This window comes from Ranitomeya variabilis, chromosome 8 (genome assembly GCF_051348905.1).
Source record: "Ranitomeya variabilis isolate aRanVar5 chromosome 8, aRanVar5.hap1, whole genome shotgun sequence".
Lineage (NCBI taxonomy): Eukaryota > Metazoa > Chordata > Amphibia > Anura > Dendrobatidae > Ranitomeya > Ranitomeya variabilis.
The window spans coordinates 7,788,214-7,810,922 of NC_135239.1; the positions used below are offsets into that span (position 1 = coordinate 7,788,214).

General features: G+C 50.0%; 1 protein-coding gene across 3 annotated transcripts in view; it reads right to left on the reverse strand.

Annotated features, from left to right (window-relative positions):
- Nucleotides 1-22,709, reverse strand: part of PRKACB (protein kinase cAMP-activated catalytic subunit beta) — a 41,897-nt gene that overhangs the window by 16,216 nt on the left and 2,972 nt on the right. The window contains exons 1-2 of one of the 3 annotated variants that reach the window (XM_077276189.1): nt 9,509-9,752; nt 1,891-1,952 (exon numbers count right to left, since the gene is read on the reverse strand). In XM_077276189.1, the coding sequence (XP_077132304.1) occupies nt 1,891-1,952; nt 9,509-9,683 (237 nt within the window). In that variant the 5' untranslated portion in view covers nt 9,684-9,752. Of the gene's footprint in view, nt 1-1,890; nt 1,953-6,218; nt 6,704-9,508; nt 9,753-22,709 lie in introns of those variants that run through there. The other 2 variants (XM_077276192.1, XM_077276191.1) reach the window with 2 other exon arrangements.

A 22,709-nucleotide genomic window follows, 5' to 3' on the forward strand; every position in this document is an offset into this window, starting at 1 on the left:
ATTATGCCTCACACACCGCAGCAATCTGATCACATTATACCTCAAACACCGCAGTAATCTGATCACATTACGCCGTCACACACCGCAGCAATCTGATCACATTACGCCGTCACACGCTGCAGCAATTTGATCACATTATGCCTCACACCGCAGCAATCTGATCACATTATGCCTCACACACCGCAGCAATCTGATCACATTATACCTCAAACACCGCAGTAATCTGATCACATTACGCCGTCACACACCGCAGCAATCTGATCACATTATGCCTCACACACCGCAGCAATCTGATCACATTATGCCTCACACACCGCAGCAATCTGATCACATTATGCCTCACACACCGCAGCAATCTGATCACATTACGCCGTCACACGCCGCAGCAATCTGATCACATTATGCCTCACACACCGCAGCAATCTGATCACATTACGCCGTCACACCGCAGCAATCTGATCACATTACGCCGTCACACGCTGCAGCAATCTGATCACATTACGCCGTCACACGCCGCAGCAATCTGATCACATTATGCCTCACACACCGCAGCAATCTGATCACATTACGCCGTAGCAATCTGATCACATTATGCCTCACACACCGCAGCAATCTGATCACATTACGCCGTCACACGCTGCAGCAATCTGATCACATTATACCTCACACACCGCAGCAATCTGATCACATTACACCGTCACACACCGCAGCAATCTGATCACATTACGTTGTCACACGCCGCAGCAATCTGATCACATTACGCCGTCACACGCTGCAGCAATCTGATCACATTACGCCGTCATACGCTGCAGCAATCTGATCACATTACACCGTCACACACCGCAGTAATCTGATCACATTACGCCGTCACACACTGCAGCAATCTGATCACATTACGTTGTCACACACTGCAGCAGTCTGATCACATTACGCCGTCACACGCCGCAGCAATCTGATCACATTACGCCGTCACACGCTGCAGCAATCTGATCACATTACGCCGTCATACGCTGCAGCAATCTGATCACATTACACCGTCACACACCGCAGTAATCTGATCACATTATGCCTCACACACCGCAGCAATCTGATCACATTACGCCGTCACACGCCGCAGCAATCTGATCACATTACGCCGTCATACGCTGCAGCAATCTGATCACATTACACCGTCACACACCGCAGTAATCTGATCACATTATGCCTCACACACCGCAGCAATCTGATCACATTATACCTCAAACACCGCAGTAATCTGATCACATTACGCCGTCACACACCGCAGCAATCTGATCACATTACGCCGTCACACGCTGCAGCAATTTGATCACATTATGCCTCACACCGCAGCAATCTGATCACATTATGCCTCACACACCGCAGCAATCTGATCACATTACGCCGTCACACGCTGCAGCAATTTGATCACATTACGCCGTCACACACCGCAGCAATCTGATCACATTATGCCTCACACACCGCAGCAATCTGATCACATTATGCCTCACACACCGCAGCAATCTGATCACATTACGCCGTCACACGCCGCAGCAATCTGATCACATTATGCCTCACACACCGCAGCAATCTGATCACATTACGCCGTCACACCGCAGCAATCTGATCACATTACGCCGTCACACGCTGCAGCAATCTGATCACATTACGCCGTCACACGCTGCAGCAATCTGATCACATTACACCGTCACACGCTGCAGCAATCTGATCACATTACGCCGTCTGAGTTCTCCAACCCGAGTGCAGCGAGCCCAGAAATCAGCTGGTAAATCAGCTTCATGCAATCACTGAGAGCCCCGGCTATTTCTAGAAGGTTTGGTAATTTCTGCAATGTGAGAATGCCGGAATATCTGTAAATGGTCGCCTCCTCACCTGGGGCGGACTCTCCCATTTTCTTAAAAAGTCTTCTTTGGCTTTGGCTAGAAACTCTTTCACTGCAAAATAGAAAAAGGAAATAAAAGTTACACAAAATGTAAAAATATAAAAAATATTCACGTCCTGATAATTTGAAAACCAGCGAATAACGAATATAAACACCAAAATTATATTAAAACAAACTTATGTTATTATATAAATTTTTTAGTCAAAATCACACGACAGAAAGTAAATAAAAATAAAACAAAACCTGTATTACATCCTGGTAATTGTTGCAAAACTACAAATCCTAGCATTTTCTGACAGCCTGACCTTCCAGCGCAAGGAGCAGGCGCAAGTGACCCCTGTACATGGTCCCCTCCCCCCCAAGTAGTACACCTGTACATGGTCCCCTCCCCCCATGTAGTACACCTGTACATGGTCCCCTCCCCCCCATGTAGTACACCTGTACATGGTCCCCTCCCCCCCATGTAGTACACCTGTACATGGTCCCCTCCCCCCCATGTAGTACACCTGTACATGGTCCCCTCCCCCCCATGTAGTACACCTGTACATGGTCCCCTCCCCCCCATGTAGTACACCTGTACATGGTCCCCTCCCCCCCATGTAGTACACCTGTACATGGTCCCCTCCCCCCCATGTAGTACACCTGTACATGGTCCCCTCCCCCCCATGTAGTACACGTGTACATGGTCCCCTCCCCCCATGTAGTACACCTGTACATGGTCCCTTCCCCCCCATGTAGTACACCTGTACATGGTCCCTTCCCCCCCATGTAGTACACATGTACATGGTCCCCTCCCCCCCATGTAGTACACCTGTACATGGTCCCGTCCCCTCCCCCCCATGTAGTACACCTGTACACGGTCCCCTCCCCCCATGTAGTACACCTGTACACGGTCCCCTCCCCCCCATGTAGTACACCTGTACACGGTCCCCTCCCCCCCATGTAGTACACCTGTACACGGTCCCCCCCCCCGCATGTAGTACACCTGTACACGGTCCCCCCCATACATGTAGTACACGGTCCGCTCCCCCCATGTAGTACACCTATACATGGTCCCCTCCCCCCAATGCATGTAGTATACCTGTACACGGTCCCCCCATACATGGTTCCACCTCCCATCCATACATCTACACCTGTACGCGGCCCCCTCCCCCCCAATACATGTAGTGCACCTGTACACGGTCCCCCCCATACATGGTTCCACCTCCCATCCATACATCTACACCTCTACACGGCCCCCTCCCCCCCAATACATGTAGTGCACCTGTATACGGTCCCCTCCCCCCCAATACATGTAGTACACGGTCCGCTCCCCCCATGGAGTACACCTGTACACGGTCCCCTCCCCCCAATACATGTAGTATACCTGTACACGGTCCCCCCCATACATGGTTCCACCTCCCATCCATACATCTACACCTGTACACGGCCCCCCTATAACACGCACTGTGGTGCGGTCTTTGAACTGCTTAATAGCTGTGTGGTTTTCGGAGCAGAGATTGGGGGGGTCGCCCCACGATCACATTTATCCCATGTCCACAGGGCCGGCGAGCAGCTGCTGACCTCAGGGACATATAGCGATAACCTCAGCACCGACCATCAGTAAGAGACTATTAATGGTGGGGACCAGTAGTGTGAGCAGGACGGGCCACGCAGTCCGCTGTGGATGGGGTGTGAGGGCTCTCCCCCATGACCCTGATGAAGGCCACAAGACGGCCGAAACGTTAGAATATTTGTTTCATTGGTGTCGGATCTAAATAGATGACATTTGCAGTAAATCCTCCTTGGTTTCTCATGGTCGGTGCCGAGGTCATCACTATAGGACATCGTCCTGTCCTCCAGCGCGGCTCGTACAGGCGGCGGGACCCCAACAAAGGAACGGCTATGTGAGAGGGGCAGCAGTCAGGAGGGCCGCCCACTCGTGTATATGGGGACTTGGGACCCCTTGTGATCTGTGAGGGTCCCGGCGGTCCAGTAGGTGATCATTGTGACAGTGGGTATGAAAGCCTTGTCAAGCTGCGTGTCGTGAGGGGGGACGGCTCATTTAACTAAGTGACAATGGAAGAGGCGGCCGGTGCCCATAGCAACCAGAGCAGCTTTCATTTACTGCTGTGCCCAGATGGAAGCTGTGCGGCAATTGGCTCCTGTGGGCGACAAGGCCAGATTTGTTGTGAGGGATTCGTCATACACCTGCCCCATCAGATGCGGTCATATTATGGGCCTGCAGCGACCTGTGGGGTACGGTGGGGCCCATCTCTAAAACGGCCTGCGTAGACCATAGCAGCAGGAGCTCCGCTTCCAGTGCCCCAGAGCAACCAATCAGAGCTCAGCTTCCAGTGCCCCAGAGCAACCAATCAGAGCTCCGCTTCCATTGCCCCAGAGCAACCAATCAGAGCTCAGCTTCCATTGCACCAGCACTGTAAGAAATTAAAGCGGAGCTCTGATTGGTTGCTATGCGCAGCATGGAGTGTTGCTATGGAGCCGGTCCAGAACAGGCCCCAAGTTCTGCATCACTCACTGACTAAACCCTGGGTGCTATAACATGGTGGACTATGGAGGGACAGTTGGGGGTCTCAGCAGTGCACGTGCGCTGGTTGCACACTGACAATTCCCTCTTTTCAATAGTAATGGAAGTTTCCATAATGGCCACCTATGAAGATGCTGCTCGTTATGGCACCTTGGTTGCTATGGGTTATGCCTCCATTTTCCTCCCCGAGGCTCAGCAGTCAGTGGCACATCTCCCAGCATGCCCTGACCGCCGAGTGTCGAACAATGCTGGGGGTTGTAGTCTCATTAGTGGGCGTGCTGACATCACAGAACATGTGGTGGGGCCCCGGGCGCCTCCACACAGACGATCCCCTCACACAATCATATATTATGGAGCTGCACAGATGAGTCCGTCCGTCCGTCCGTCCGTCCGTCCGTCCGCTTAGTGTAATAGGCCGGTCACTGTGTGGGATTCCTATAATCAGCGATGGACGTTTCTGAGCTCATTACACTAAGAGGCGCGCAGTGGCCGCTCTAATCACGGAGTATTCAGCCCCCCGGCTGTAATCCGCCCCCCTCCGGCTGTAATCCGCCCCCCCCTGCTGTAATCCGCCCCCCCCTGCTGTAATCCGCGCCCCCCCCCTGCTGTAATCCGCGCCCCCCCCCTGCTGTAATCCGCGCCCCCCCCCTGCTGTAATCCGCCCCCCCCCCCCCCGGCTGTAATCCGCCCCCCCCCCCCCCCGGCTGTAATCCGCCCCCCCGGCTGTAATCCGCCCCCCCGGCTGTAATCCGCCCCCCCCCGGCTGTAATCCGCCCCCCCGGCTGTAATCCGCGCCCCCCCCCCCCCGGCTGTAATCCGCCCCCCCGGCTGTAATCCGCCCCCCCGGCTGTAATCCGCCCCCCCGGCTGTAATCCGCCCCCCCGGCTGTAATCCGCCCCCCCCGGCTGTAATCCGCCCCCCCGGCTGTAATCCGCCCTGACGACGACATTTATATAATGGGCAGGAAAATAATGAAAACCGCAAACTGTGCACAAACAAGCAGCGGCCAGCGTGGAGCGAGGGAGCCGCGGAGGATGGGGGTCCGGCAGTCAGACCCCTGAGGTACCGGCGAATGTAACTGACCGCACCGATCGCTGCCGTGTCCGCCCCCCTGAATATTTCACACGTTTCATTCCCGGCCGTGAAATGGTTAAATGAAGTGAGGAGTCCACAGCTGCCGGCCGTCATGACATACAGGTTATCGCAATAGTCTCTAAAATCCACACACTCCATTATGGGGTACAGAACGGCCCCCGCTGCTAAAAGGAAGGACCTGACTGCTGCCGCCATGACGGGAACCGTGTAGGGTCGGTGGCTGCTGAACTAATGGGTAAAACACACACAAATATCACAAATTCTGTGCAATCTGCGGGCGGCGCGGGGGTCTCGGCCTTCAGATTATAGTGACACCGAATTGCAAACCTGCCGCGGTCCTCAGGGTCGGGGCGGCCGGGAGACGCTGATTCAGAAGACGACGATCAGACCTTGGATCTTTTATTTTATTATTTTTTTTTGATATATATATATATATATATATATATATATATATATATATATATATATATATATATATATATATATATATATATATATATATATATATAAAAATTATGAGTAAAAAAACCCAAAAAAACAGGTTTATATGGAAAAAAAATATTTTGCTTTACTCCACTTCAATGGAGCCTTTGCACTGATCGCAGTGGCAACATAACCCCCCCCACATGATCTAAAGTAAGTGCCCCCTCCACTATGGGATCACCACGCATACATTAGTAATGCCCCGGTACTCACCATTCATGCTGACGAGCTCGCCCGCAGCACCATACTGCTTAGCAGAGCAGACCACACGGCCGGGAAAGATGGATCCAAGCTGGGAAGAACAGCCCAGAATCCGGGCTCAGGTTGTGGCGCGCGGCGGTGTGGCGCACGGCGGTGCGGAGCGCTCCGATACCAGAGGTGCACTGGGCTTATTCATGGCACACGCACCCTGCAGACACACGGTGCACTCCCATATTTAACCCTGCGCTGCTCACTGTACCCAGCAAACTACCTGAAACACTCAAGTCTTCAAAAATCCCCAATAAAATAAAAGCAGAAATAAGACAAGTGCGCCTCTAACCCCTCATCTGCACCAGCAGGAATGATGTGCTCTACGTGCAGCCAGGAAAGAGTTAACACCAGCGCTATTAAATCAGCCCCGCTTGTTTCCATGGTAACTGAAGCTGGAGTGATCAGTTTTAGTGCATCCTCCCCAGTTAGGTCCTCGCAAGTCTTTCAATCCGACTGCAGCAAGTCACGACTCGAGCGGCGCTGTCCCGATAATTGCAGCGGGCGTCGCACCCTGCGCCTCCTAATATTGGGCGGACGCTCGCCGGACAGCAGCACAGCGCGATCGCAGCGGTGAACAAAAACACTAGAAAACAAGTGGAAACTTTACTGTTTCCCAAATTTAAAAGAGAACTGACGAGACCCAGATCTGCACCAGGGGTGACAATAAGGCAGGCGCTGCTCCGCTTCTGGGTCATGTCCTGGCCGCCTCTGGCATTTCCTAGGTCCTGTGCGGACACACGTCATGGCACCCAGGGTCCCGGCTACAGAAGTGACGACCGCCCTGGACCGACTGCCGGAGGCTGGACACCCGACAAGGGCAGAGCTTTCCTGCTCAACTCCAATCTGCTCATTTCCCAATTCCCTGGGCTGTATACACAGGGTTAAGAAATAAATGGCGGCCTACCGCTTCTCTCCTGGAAGGACGATCACTTCGTAAAATGCCACCGCCTGACGTTCTTAAACGTGGTTATTCAAGGCTGGACGATCCTCAGATCATCGGACACAGGTCTGATCAAAGAGTCTGACAATGGGTGGGAGAGCACGCCTTTACAACCACCCCTTTAACAGACTACCCTTTAAAGACACAAGTCCGCTGCTTTTGTCTAATGTGAATGGGCAGTATATGACTGACACAAGGTTCGCCGACACCTCTTCCCATTTTGTCTGGTCGGTTAGTTACTTTCTCAGCGGTGAAGGCAGGAGGCCATGTTGGTTGTCACCTGTAGTAGGCACCACCGGACCCTCAGAAGCCAAAAGAAGCTGAAAACAAATATGGCTGCACCACTAGATTTAGCGGCTGTTGACCCCCATTTTAATTCAGAGACCAGTTCCGTAGGTGATGGCGTCACGGTCGCCTGCCGTGGCGTCACGGTCGCCTGCCGTGGCGTCACGGTCGCCTGCCGTGGCGTCGCCAGCACAAGGCTGAAGCCCCCGGCGGCCCTGCAGTACCGCCTGGCCGTAAGTTGTAATGTCGCTGTCCGTTACATAAAACCACATGAAGGAACCGGGCAAGAAATCGTCCACACACGGGACGTAAAACAAGAGCGCCCGTGCCCCGCTATACGTACTGCATGCAAATTAGGGACCCTCAAGAAGATTAGCGACGAGCTGCATTTTACTCATTATTAGATTCTCCTAATTAATTAATTGCGGACTACAAGCATTGTGACAAGCCGGACACTCCGGTGACCGCTGACGCAGAACGGAGCGCGTTAATACCCGAGACAAAGACGTTAAGTGTTTTCGTTCCGATGCCTACACAGCGCCTGGAAGAAAGTATGTGGGACACGGTGACCATCAAAAGATGCCCAGAACGGCTGACGCACGCGGGATTAAGGAGGAAAAGTGCGGCCGAGGTAGAGGAGCTCCTCATCCCCATAGTAACTGTTGTGTGCGCAGCCTTCAGCGCCCCGCGCACTATTTACAGGGAGAAATCGCAGCCGAATTTACAGAAGTTCACACTGCATTTAGCCGACCTCGTCCAGCCAGTCAGACCTGTCCACACCTTGATAGAGACAGGTCCGCTGGGGTCCTACAAGTCCTGAGGGTCCTACAAGTCCTGAGGGACATGGGATCAGCTTTACTTAACCCCTTATTACAAGCTCTGCCTAAAGACCGGCAGGAAGGTTCATGGTAGATTGTAGGAAAATCAAACTGAATGCAGTGGGAGAAATCCACAGTGTGAATGTAACGCCCGGGATCCATCCACCGCTGCGGAGCGAAGGGTTGCTACCATGAGTGCAACCGCACACGAAATCTGAAAAAGGAAAAAGCATGGCAAAATCAGCAGTGGCAAAATCAGCAGTGGCAAAATCAGCAGTGGCAAAATCAGCAGTGGCAAAATCAGCAGTGGCAAAATCAGCAGTGGAAACGGCACAGGTCTGCTCACAAACAAAAGGATGAAATCCGGCGATTTTTTCCAAAGTTCCAGAACAAAGGCTGAAATTTAACGCAACTGGTTAAAAGATCAAAAAAGAAAAAAGTCAGTGCGGACAATGTGGTTTTCCAGCGATTTTATATGGTGTGAACGCAGGCTTATTACACAGGCGTACTTTGCTGACATTTCCGAGTATTTTGCCGTCTGTAGGAAGGCTCATCAGATATATGCTGGGTGAACAAGAAATCCACAACTGGAATTTTTTTCCCCTTTTTCGCCTGCAGAATTTAAATTAGATTTTTTTTGTGAATCCCCCTGAACAAACCAAGAGCCTCCAACAAATCTGCCACGAATGAGGCTAGAAACACCGAGCGCCTGTTTACCGACAAGCAGCCCCACCAATCTCCTGTGCAGAAGACATTACCGATGCCGAGCCAGAACCACAGCGACAAAGGCGGCTTCCAGCACATCCCCCTAGACTTTAATGACGTGGGGGCTGCAAGCTCTGGTGACTGTGATGGCACCATGATATTCATGAAGTAAAAAATATCGAAAATCATAACAGAACCCCCAAACATCAGACCAAGGCCCAGACAGAACCAAATCTGTCACTGCAAGTAAAAACAAAACACAAATGAAGTCCCCAGTACGTGGCTCTGTGAAGAATATCCCTGCCATCCAACAAACATGGCACCTACCCCCTGCCGCCCAATAACGTGGCACCACCCCTGCCGCCCAATAATGTAGCACCACCCCTGCCACCCAATAACGTGGCACCCACCACCCACTTCTGGCAGCTAATATCGTGGCACCACCCCTGCCGCCCAATAACGTGGCACCACCCCTGCCGCCTAATAACGTGGCACCCACTTACTTGCACGGTCCCACTGCACGGTGCTCTCAGACACCAGCTGCCCTTCGCTCTCCACCTTCAGCTCCTGGATGCTGCTTTTCCCATTTCGATGGAACAATCTGTTTGCAAACCCCTCTAGTTTCTGCAGGGCTGACGAGGTCCCGGCGGACTGGAGGCTTTCACTGGAAGATGCCATGCATGGAAGGGGCAAACCCTCTACCCGCCTGCTATTGACATATGCTGCAAGCAGCTCAAAAACTTAAAAGGAAAAAAAAAAAGAAAAAAAGAATAGTTGCAGAGCAACGTCCAAGTCTTACTTCCTGTTTGTCTGAGCACAAACCACCAGTGACAGGTTCCTCCAGAATGTGCGCGCTCGTCTTCTCACTCCGTCCTCATTATCGGCTCCTTCTATAACCACTTAAGAACCAAAATAAGCCTAAAAAAGAAAAACCCTTCCTATTCCCACCCCCAAGGGGCTTATTAACCTGTCACTCCTGCTCATCCATGGGCTCGGCCAGGTAAAGCCAGGGCCCTCCATACACCAGGGGGCAGGCCGGCTGATAAGTCACAGAATAAAAAAAATAAATGAAAGTTCCTAGAGCCACTTCCAAGAGCACGAAGATGGAGGATCGAGACCGTGGAGTTGTGATGGAGATGTCCGGGGCTGATAACAGATCCGACCCGCTAACGGCAGGGACACCAGGGGCTGATCACTATAGAAGTGAACAGGACAGAGCTGGAATACCAGGCACCGCTACCAAACAGCTAGACAAAAGGGATGGGGGGCTTAGACCAGTCGCCAGGAGTCACGGACCCCAAGGGACGATGCCAATAGATAATACAATAGAAAAACCTTGATAAGCTGTTATTAGGTGGCAGCATATACCCCCTACCTGTGCAGGGACTGGCAGCGGCATACACGCCCTACCTGTGCAGGGACTGGCAGCATACACCCACTACCTGTGCAGGGACTGGCGGCGGCATATACCCACTACCTGTGCAGGGACTGGCGGCGGCATACACCCACTACCTGTGCAGGAACTGGCAGCGGAATACACTCCCTACGTGGGGCAGTACGGTGGCTCAGTGGTTAGCACAGCAGCCTTGCAGCGCTGGAGTACTGGGTTGAAATCCCACCAAGGACAACATCTGCAAAGAGTTTGTATGTTCTCTCTGTGTTTGCGTGGGTTTCCTCCGGGTTCTCTGGTTTCCTCCCACATTCCAAAAACATACTTATAGTGAATTTAGATTGTGAGCCCCATTGGGGACAGCGATGATAATGTCTGTAAAGCACTGCGGAATATGTTAGCGCTATATAAAAATAAAGATTATTTATTAAATGTGCAGGGACTGGCAGCGGCATACACCCCCTACCTGTGCAGGGTAGCGACTGAACAGCAATCTGCCAGTGAGACGGCCCCAAGAGGGGGCAAATACGAGCCCAAGAGGGGTACACAGCCGCCACGCCTGATTCATTTTCACCGATAGATTAGCGCTCCCGGTGAACGGTCCCATGGAGATTTCCGCCTGTTTACAATACAGACATTTCCTGCTGTAGATTTTCGGCCTTGTATATATTACACTCCTAGCACATACAAGCATCGCATGGATACATGCAGGCTGCAGCCGCTTATACTACACGCATTTTTGGACAGGAAGGGGTTAACAGCAACAGGAAACCATCAACTGATCTCAGGGAGAGCGAAGGAAACGGCAGAATAAAAAAGTAACATAAAAGACTTCAGAGGCTCCACAAAATCAAGTGTAACCGGAAATGTGAGGCTGCTGAAGAGGTGGCATCTGTACTCCGCTGCCTGCTCTGAATATACGAGATTCTGATGGACGGTGGCGCAAGAGCCGAGTCTATAAATAGCGAGTGGGTGACATGAGCCAGCGGGTGACATGAGCCAGCGGGCAACACCAAACTGCAGAGCCACTCCAGAAGCTTTGCTGCCACCTACTGGCCTACACATAGAATGCAGCAGTCAGATCTTCCTACGTAACTTCCGCTGTTACACAATTACACTATATTCACGCTCAGTTTTTTTAAAGAATTTTAGGAGCAGAAACTCAAAATTCTCCTAAAAAAACTGCAGTTTCCACTCAGCATAAAGAGGCTGATAATGAAAAAGTTTCACATAAAATCTGAGTAAGACCGCGCACCAAACGACCAAGCACAAATATTCAAAAAGTGCTTTTGGCATTTTTTTTTGGGTGGTCGGTATAAAACGTCATACCTTTCAATTGTATAATAAAGTGCAGCAGAAAGCACATGCAGCAATAGGGGATGTATGCCTATACAGGGTCACACAGGAGCCTCAGGTCAGAGGTTATATCAGGAAACCTTCCCAGCATGCATCTCTCACAGACCCCTGTACCACACAGAGCCCAGATCTCCTGTCCTAGCCATCAGTAACAGTTCACAGTTCCATTCACAACACTGCTGGCTGTATGAAGTCGCAGGGCCGCCAGAGAGCGTGAAGGCCAAGGCCCAGCCCGCCAAGGAGCGCCAGGCCACCAGAGAGCACGAAGGCCAACGCCCAGCCTGCCAAGGAGCGCCAGGACACCAGAGAGCACGAAGGCCAACGCCCAGCCCGCCAAGGAGCGCCAGGCCACCAGAGAGCACGAAGGCCAACGCCCAGCCCGCCAAGGAGCGCCAGGCCACCAGAGAGCGTGAAGGCCAAGGCCCAGCCCGCCAAGGAGCACCAGGCCACCAGAGAGCGTGAAGGCCAAGGCCCAGCCCGCCAAGGAGCGCCAGGCCACCAGAGAGCACGAAGGCCAACGCCCAGCCCGCCAAGGAGCGCCAGGCCACCAGAGAGCGTGAAGGCCAAGGCCCAGCCCGCCAAGGAGCACCAGGCCATCAGAGAGCGTGAAGGCCAAGGCCCAGCCCGCCAAGGAGCGCCAGGCCACCAGAGAGCGTGAAGGCCAAGGCCCAGTGCGCCAAGGAGCACCAGGCCACCAGAGAGCGTGAAGGCCAAGGCCCAGTGCGCCAAGGAGCACCAGGCCACCAGAGAGCGTGAAGGCCAAGGCCCAGCCCGCCAAGGAGCGCCAGGCCACCAGAGAGCACGAAGGCCAACGCCCAGCCTGCCAAGGAGCGCCAGGACACCAGAGAGCACGAAGGCCAACGCCCAGCCCGCCAAGGAGCGCCAGGCCACCAGAGAGCACGAAGGCCAACGCCCAGCCCGCCAAGGAGCGCCAGGCCACCAGAGAGCGTGAAGGCCAAGGCCCAGCCCGCCAAGGAGCACCAGGCCACCAGAGAGCGTGAAGGCCAAGGCCCAGCCCGCCAAGGAGCGCCAGGCCACCAGAGAGCGTGAAGGCCAAGGCCCAGTGCGCCAAGGAGCACCAGGCCACCAGAGAGCGTGAAGGCCAAGGCCCAGCCCGCCAAGGAGCGCCAGGCCACCAGAGAGCGTGAAGGCCAAGGCCCAGTGCGCCTAGGAACGCAAGGCACAACAAGAAAGGATTGGGCGCACTACATATACAATGTAAAGAAGTTTCTGCGGGTGCGGTGGCAGTGATAAAAAGACTATATCAAAGAAAAAGAAAAAGCATCACTGCAGTGAATCGCACACCTGCAAACAGTAAACGACAATATGTATAAAATACAAACCGTTTTATTAATAGCTCAAAAAACACATCACAAACAATAAAAACATAATTAAAAACATATAAGCACCATCAATGGATAGTCCCATAAAGAAATAGTACCTGAGGGTGAGCCAAAGGAAGAAAAAAAAAAAGAAAAAAAAAAAGCCAATGGATCACAAAATATGCAGGTTGTATGTTTATGGGAATTTATTTCCTGTGATATCTGCTGTGACCTAGTGGTACTATTGCATATTTGTGATCCATTGGCTTTTTTTTTTTTTTTTTTTTTCTTCCTTTGGCTCACCCTCAGGTACTATTTCTTTATGGGACTATCCATTGTGCCTAATATATATATTTTTGTTTGCTTAGGCATCATTTATTGCACCTTTTTCTGGGCACTGTCTCTATACTATATATACAGGTCTGCGCTACACCCCATGAGCCATTAGGTTTTGGGTCACGTTATTACACTGTGCTATGGTCCATTTTTCCTGTGTGTCTCTGATGGTGCTTATATGTTTTTAATTATATTTTTATTGTTTGTGATGTGTTTTTTGAGCTATTAATAAAACAGTTTGTATTTTATACATATTGTCGTTTACTGTTTGCAGGTGTGCGATTCACTGCAGTGATGCTTTTTCTTTTTCTTTGATAAGGAACGCAAGGCCACCAGAGAGCGTGAAGGCCAAGACCCAGCCCGCCAAGGAGCGCCAGGCCACCAGAGAGCGTGAAGGCCAAGACCCAGCCCGCCAAGGAGCGCCAGGCCACCAGAGAGCGTGAAGGCCAAGGCCCAGCCCGCCAAAGAGTGTGAAGGCCAAGGCCCAGCCCACCAAGGAGCGCCAGGCCACCAGCCTGGCTGCCAGAGAGCGCGAAGGCCAACGCCCAGGTCACCAGAGTTTCTAGAACACACCTACAGACTGAAATGAATGCTGGGAGATTTCAGCTGGAAATTGTAAATGAATCATCGCACCATAGGACAGACTAGGACTCAGGACAGGTTGTAAATTACTTACGGTAACTGGTTCTATAAAATAAATCTTTTTGATGTATTTTATGGAAATTAATGGCAGCAGACGAGACTGCAGACTTCAGAAATCAGTTTATTATTAGCAATCAGTCAGTAGGAAATTAAAATCATGAAGACCTCTCCCCAAAAAATCCAGAGGCAAAGGTGAATGTTTGCTCGCACTGCCGGCTCCAGCAGGTGACAGAAAAGCTTTTATGGTTCCGGCTAAGACCTTTCCAACCTAACAAGAAGGTGTCAGAAATTCCATCTCTCCAGTGAGGATCTGCACGGCCGCATGTAAAAAACAGCCGACAACTAAGCCAGGAGGAAAAGGTGAAGACATCCCCATATTTACATAATAGGGTACAGAATAACTTGCTGATCCCTGGGGGGGGGGGTTCATCTGATGGGATCCTCAGTGATCCTGACATCAGCAACACTTGTCCCAGACATTAATATGTGGCAGAAGGCAGGCTTAAAATAAAATAAAAATTGAGAGCAGCACCCATGGATCCAGCAAAGGTAGGTCTGGAAGCGATGGCTGCTCCGCATCAAAAAGCACAAAACCGCAGAAGCCTGTGATTGACTGCAGCATGCAGGTGACTAGAAGAGTGCATGATCATATGTCTTGCTAGTCACCTGACTGTCAGAGATCCGGTAGAATTACAAATGGGGCAGGCATCGCTTCCAGAGCAGAACTCTCAAATGACCCGAGCTGCATACATACACACTATATATATTTTTTTCCATCTTTTACATTTTAAAAATTCCAAAAATGGAATATGGGCAGATGTAAAAGTTTGTGCACCCTGCATGGTTAGTACATAGTAGCGCCCCCTTTTAAAAGTATCACAGCTTGTAAATGCTTTTCTAACCAGACAACAGTCTTTCAGTTCATGTTTGATGGATTTTGATCCTTTGTTTCCGTTCTGTGAGATTCCTGGGTCGTCTTCCATTCTCTGCTATTTTGAGGTCTCACCACAGATTATCAATGATGTTCAGATCAGGGGACTGTTAGGGCCATTGTAAAACCTTCATCTTGCACCTTCCGAGGTCGTCTATTGTGGATTGTGACGTGTGTTTAGGATCATTCTCCATTTGTAGAAGCCATCCACTTCCTCCTTTCACCTTCAGCTTTTTTTTTTTACAGATGTGTTATGTTTGCATCAAGAATTTGTTGAAATTTCATTGAATCAATTTTTTCCCTCCACCCGTGAAATGTTCCCCGTGCCATTGGCTGCAACACAACCCCAAAGCATGAATGATCCAACCCCCCATGCTTGGTTTGCGATATGTTTTTTTCTTGAAATTGTGCCCTTTCTCCACACTTACGTTGATCATTGTGGCCACAGAGTTCTATGTTAGCCTTATCAGTCCACAGGACTTGTTCCTAAAATGTATCAGGCTTGTTTAGATGTTCTTTTGGATACTTCTGATGCTGAATTTTATGGTGAGTACGCAGGAGAGGTTTTCTTCTGATGACTCTTCCATGAAGGCCATATTTGTGTTGGTGTTTCCGAACAGTAGAACAAAGTACCACAACTCCAGACTCTGCTAAATCTTTCTGAAGGTCTTTTGTAGTCAAGCGGGAGTTCCGATTTGCTCTCCCTGACATTTTGCTTGATCTTTCAGACCTTATCTTGACTTCCATCGTTCCTGGTAACAGACATTTCTTAATTACGTTTTTGAACTGAGGAAAGGGCAACTTGAAAACGCTTTGCCATCTTCTTATGGTCTTCTCCTGCTCTGTGGGACTTCACCATTTTCAGAGTGCTCGGCAGCGGCTTAAAGAACCCATGGCAGCTGGTTTTTGGCACAGGAAAGAGGAAGATAGATGAAGCTGGTTTTATAAAGTTGGGTAATTTGCATCACCCAGCCTTTCCTAATGATGATGGTGAACAAACCATAAGCCTATCAGGCTAATTAAGGTCTGACACCTTGGTCAAAGTTATCTGACTACACAAATCTTCAAGGGTGCACAAACTTTTGAATATGCATATTTCCCTTTTTGTCATTTTTAAAATGTAACAAAAAAAATGCATCTACATTTATGCTTAAAATACTGTACAAAGGAAATGTGTCATCTGCAATTTTAGCCTTTTAGAGATCATTTCCTTTGCTTAACTGTTCACAATAACAGTAATTTTGACCAGGGGTGCACAAACTTTTACCTGCCACTGTGAGGGCTGGTGGACACAAATACAAGAGATTCCAAGGAGACAGCACGGAAAGTGAATGATGGGAGTCTGGTATTCGGCTGCTGGCAGCCGTTCAGGACGCTGACACCACAACGGCCTTCATTTAGTGCCTGCGACTGGCCGGCTGGGTGCGCTTAATACACAGAAAGCCATCGCAGCGCCTCTGAGAAGTCCCATCTGCTCGGCTGGAAGAATATGTCCACCAGGTTACTGGCCGGATTACAGACTCCCTTCCACAAGTCCACACCACTTCTGCCATGTCTGGTCCCAGCTGTAGGTGGCGCCACAATAGCCACTTCTAACATTACGTAGATGTAACGTCAGCGCCCCCAGCACAACGCCGCGCGCCCTGCAGCACAACGCCGCGCACCCTGCAGCACAACGCCGCGCGCCGTGCTCTGCAGCACGTCATGCCCTGCAGCACAACGCCGCGCACCGCGCCCTGCAGCACGCTACGCACACACAAGTCTGTTATGACAACTTCCCAAAAGATTAAATTATGGAGATGAGAACGGTAAATAACAGGGAAGAAAAGAGGAAACTAATTTGCACTTTGAATAAGGAGCGGCCCGATGTAATCACTGTAATCGCTCTCTGGATCGTGTTACGCACATCTGCGCTGACAAATAAACCTACAGGTGTCACAGGAAACTTTATGCTTCATGGTCTTACTATAATGGAGATTATAAGCTCGAGCCGCAGACTTCATAGTTTTATGGAAAAGGTGGGCAACCCCTAAATACCGCCAACCCAGCCTCCACGGCGAGATCCCTGTGAGGGAGGCACAAAGCCACCGGTCTGAGGCTGGAGAAGAGGGATGCAGCAGGGCACTGGTCCCAGGAGGACACTACAACCACCCAGAGCCGCGGCAGTACATCACACACGACTTTCAGGACCACAGTGGGGAAAGAAGTATTTGATCCGCTGCTGATTTTGTCAGATTTCCCTCCTACATAGAATGGAGAGGTCTGTAATTGTTATCGTCCGTACACTCCACCTGTGAGACACAGAATCTAAGATAAAATTCCAGAAAGTCACATTGTAGGATTGTTACATCATTCATTTGCATTTTATTGCCTCAAATAAGTATTTGATACAATAGAAAAACAGAACTTAAGGATGCTCTCACAGCTGAAGTGTCCCTACCAGGTAGCCCCGGTCACTACTGAGCATGTGCAGAAAGTGCAGCACAGATTCATCTCCACTAAAAGCCGAGATCCTCAGATCAGGAACAGAACAGACATTTATAGGACACATCAGAACTTATTATGGAAACATTTACAGCACATCCTGCACTGAACTGCTGCACCCAATGTGTTATATATTATAGGAGTCGCTTCATGTTATACCGACTCCACAGCCCTGGTACCTGCAATAACAATTACACACCTCTCCGTTCTTAGTAGGGGAAAACCTGAAAAATCAGTAGCGTATCAAATACTTATTTTCCCCACTGTATGTAGCACAGGGATGCAGTCTACCATCTGGGTGCTGCACGGGATGGTGTGGGGGTGCATCACCAAGCTGCCTGCATAGTATGGCGGTGCACCATGTGGCGGTATAGTGCAAGCGATCACCACCACCTGAAGAAACAGCAGAGGCTCCTGAGGGCTCCATTCACACTGGCCTCAGTTTCCATGACTGATCTGTCGGTTCTATTCTGGTAAATGATCCATAGTGGATAATGAAAGAGCGACTGAACCACCTGGCCGTATTGAGGGAGCTACAATTAAAGAGATAAATAAAATAATGGTGAGAGTGTGCACCCCACTTTGTCGCCCAGGGCCCTACAGTCTATAAAACCTGCAGATGAGGAACCTTCTATATCGTTCTCACACACTGAAATATCAAAAAAAGTGACGTTATAAAAAGAAGCCAACTTGCCGGGACGTGCGCTATTCAATGCGTTGAACGGACGGTGGGGTCCACGTTACACAACAACACTCGCACTTGTCAGTTTGTCAATGAGCAGGGCACTGGCAAAGTAAACACGCCCCGGGGTCACCACCGCCGGGAGGAGAACTTTCCATATACAAATGAAGAGTACGCTGTCTGGCAGACGAAAACACGAATGTCTGCGATCTGCACCCCCAGAAAAAGATGCCGGCTGCACGGAGGGATAAAGCATTCACTGGAAGATCAGACGTTGCAGTAAAAACACACAGACGCAGGTCCAAACAATCCAGCAGGGGCCCCCGCCGTCAGAGCCCAGCGCCCGGGGCCCCAAACCAGTTCATCAGGGCCACACAAGTCTTGGGAAATCCGACGCTGGGCTTCTCCAGACTATTCATATGACATTGGCTGAATCCAGGTTTAAAAGCTCCATACAAAGAAAAGTGCTCCATCTTCTAATATGCTTCAATTTCAAGACCTCTGCTTGCTGCTGAGAAAAAAACAAAACACTGCTGACATTTGGAGCCTGGAAACCCATGGAAGCCTAGGTAAGAGTCCTGGACAGGGCAGAGACTGATGCCGCTCTTGGCTTTCTGAGGAATGCCGACACTGACACACTGTAACAAATTAACAGAATTAAAAAGGGGAAAGAACAGGATGAACGGAGGAATGGAGCAGAATGACGTCAGGGGGACGTAAACACACGGAATACAGAGGGGCCCCCGAGCAGCAAGGCCACGTCCTCATCTATCACAGGAGGAACGGCTGTAAATCAGGAATATTTCACATCCTGCAACGCAGAAACTTCCCGGCTGTGTGACTGCGGGCGATGCCGAATATGAGTGCGCCCCGCACACAACCAGGGGGAGGATTAATCCTGGGACCATGATACATTGTGGCAGAACCACAATATTTCCTGGCATCAGGACACCTTCACGAGACTTCAGTGGTGATAAGGAGGCCTTGTGGATATCTATGATGATGGTATCCCATATAATACATCCAAATACAGACTAAGTACAGGCGTTTTTTCTTTAATCAACGTTTTGAAGTACTTGAGTATATTTCCACGTTAAGGATTTGTTCAGGATTTGCTGCGGATTAGACGCTGCGTACATCCGCAGCATCCAGATGTTACAGCATAGTGGAGGGGATCTTATGAAATCCCATCTCCACTATGCGTGCAGGGACGCCCCCGGCGGCCCTGAGTAACCGGACATGCAGTGCGTCTTTATAGACTGCAGCATGTCTATTTATCTTGCGGAGATGCTCCATCTCCACAAGATAAATAAGAGTCTATGAATACGATGCGGTGATTCCGCCCGTGTTCAACCGGAATCACCCCGCGTACAAAGGGGGCGGCGCTTTGGGCGGAGCGGGGTATCCACTGCATCCAAAGCGCAGAGCTTACGCCCCAAGGAAACATGCCCTACAGCCTTCATCAGAACAAGAAACGCATGTGCATTGCCGAATATCCTTGAATCCTCCTTATCGGTGATTTCCCGGTCTGATGACCGGTTGGATCTGCAGCAGTGGATGTAGAAGTGATGGAAACGTTGTGTATACACAATAAATAAGGTCAGTATAGCCTTAAACTCCTTTTTCTTCCTTGGATAAAACCATATTGCGCTGTCATTTTCCTCCTAGTTTTATTCTGTATGACAAGTCAGCACACAGTCCAGAAAACACAGCACAAGATTCAAAGACGATGCGGAATTCTCGGGCTTTGCCGTTGTTTTCCCCAGGAAAGTGGCGTAAATCTCACAGCCAGCACATTGATAAACTTACACGAGATACAAGCATAACAAAACCGTGCGCCAACACCATCAGCGATGAAGTGCCAGTGCAATGCCAGGCTGCGGCTCGCTACTGAACGCCAAGTGCTGGGCGCAGAGACCGCTTTATGGGGCGTGTACAAATCACGGCAGAAAACGCACACAAACAGGAAACGGGCAGGACTGGACGCGGCATCGGGAGGGGAAGCAAAAAAAGGGATTCAAGTCCACACGTGGTCAGTAGATCGCCCAGTGATCAGCAGCAAACGATCACAGAAGGATTGCGTCTTGTAACGGTCCCAATGTCAGGGACGGAGCTTCAAACCACGCATGTGTCACGACTGCCCGTGTCTGGAAGATCTGTGGACCGGGCAGCTCAGGGGCTCAGTCGTTAGCACAGACATCTTGCACGGCTGGGATCCCGGGAATATGTCAGCGATATACACTACTCACAATAAGTTAGGGATATTTAGCTTTTGGGGGAAATTTATGGGAAAAATAAAATGTTCACATTACAGTGATATTTTGTCATGACAGCCGGGCACTAAGTAGAAGCAGTGATGGTGATTTCCCAAAATAAAGGACACCGTCTCAATAACTTGTCCTGTGGACCTGAGCATCAGTTACAGCTGATAACGGCGCCTCCTGCTGTTCACAAGTGGAGTAGCTGTCTGCGGAGACGTGATGGCCAACTCTTCATGAAGGACGGCCCTCGGGTCAATGAGGTTCTGGGGTACAGAGCTACAAGCCTCTACACAGTGACTCAGCTGATCCCAGAGGTTATCTATGGGATTCAGTCTGGAGAAAGTGTCTCCGCTCCATCTGAGGTCCCCCATTCTCCACCTGAGGACCCCCATTCTCCATCTGAGGATCCCCATTCTCCACCTTAGGTCCCCCATTCTCCACCTGAGGACCCCCATTCTCCATCTGAGGTCCGAACATTCTCCATCTGAGGACCCCCATTCTCCACCTGAGGTCTGAACATTCTCCACCTGATGACCCCCATTCTCCATCTGAGGACCCCCATTCTCCACCTGAGGTCCGAACATTCTCCACCTGATGACCCCCATTCTCCACCTGAGGACCCCCATTCTCCACCTGAGGTCCGAACATTCTCCATCTGAGGACCCCCATTCTCCATCTGAGGACACCCATTCTCCATCTGCGGTTTCCCAATGATATGACATTGATGACCTGGAGCATGGTCGTCCATGGATAATAAGAATAAATAGTATTAATAATTATTTATCATTTATTTTATTAGCCATTAAAAGGTCTCGTATCTACAATATTATCTTGTTTTTTCCCACTGAAAAGATGAAAACTTTAGAGACGTCACATTAAATTCATCTAAAAAGCTTAGAGGGTGAATTTAAGGGTCAGACAGAAATTTCACCCAAAAGCCAAATATCCCCAACTTTTTGTGATCAGTGTAAATATAAGTAATAATCTCCTCCGGAACATTCTGGATTGCACATTGCTCAGCAGCGCTGCTCTCGCGGCCAAAACCAATGAAACCCGACAAACACTTTTATAAAAGGATCCCTCACGGCCATCATGGCTCCAGCACACAGGAGGGAACACAAGAACGGCCATCTTTGTATCCGCTGGGACACGGGAAAAATTCTGCTGGAATAATCTTCAATGTCGAGGCCAACGTCACCCAAGATTACAATGTACTGCCGGTGTCACAGACAGTAAGACTCCACTGGATGCGACGACACAAGCGTGAAGTCACCAACAACGGCCAAATATAACCGTACAGCACTGGAGACACTGCTATTACAGTTGTGGCCAAAAGTATTGACACCCCTGCAATTCTGTCAGATAATACTCAGTTTCTTCCTGAAAATGATTGCAAACACAAATTCTTTGTTATTATTATCTTCATTTAATTAGTCATAAATGAAAAAACACAAAAAGAATTGTCCTAAAGCCAAATTGGATATAATTCCACACCAAACATAAAAAAGGGGGTGGACAAAAGTATTGGCACTGTTGGAAAAATCATGTGATGCTTCTGTAATTAGTGTAATTAACAGCACCTGTAACTTACCTGTGGCACCAACAGGTGTTGGCAATAACTAAATCACACTTGCAGCCAGTTGACATGGATTAAAGTTGACTCAACCTCTGTCCTGTGTCCTTGTGTGCACCACATTGAGCATGGAGAAAAGAAAGAAGACCAAAGAACTGTCTGAGGACTTGAGAAACCAAATTGTGAGGAAGCATGAGCAATCTCAAGGCTACAAGTCCATCTCCAAAGACCTCAATGTTCCTGTGTCTACCGTGCGCAGTGTCATCAAGAAGTGTAAAGCCCATGGCACCGTGGCTAACCCCCTAGATGTGGACGGAAAAGAGAAATTGACAAGAGATTTCAACGCAAGATTGTGCGGATGTTGGATAAAGAACCTCGACTAACATCCAAACAAGTTCAAGCTGCCCTGCAGTCCGAGGGTACAACAGTCAACCCGCACTATCCGTCGATGTCTGAATGAAAAGAGACTGTATGGTAGGAGACACAGGAAGACCCCACTTCTTACCCCGAGACATAAAAAAGCCAGGCTGGAGTTTGCCAAAATTTACCTGAAAAAGTCCAAAACGTTTTGGAAAAATGAGACAAAAGTAGAGCTTTTTGGGCAAAGGCATCAACATACAGTTTACAGGAGAAAAAAAGAGGCATTCAAAGAAAAGAACACGGTCCCTACAGTCAAACATGGCGGAGGTTCCCTGATTTTTTTTGGGTTGCTTTGCTGCCTCTGGCA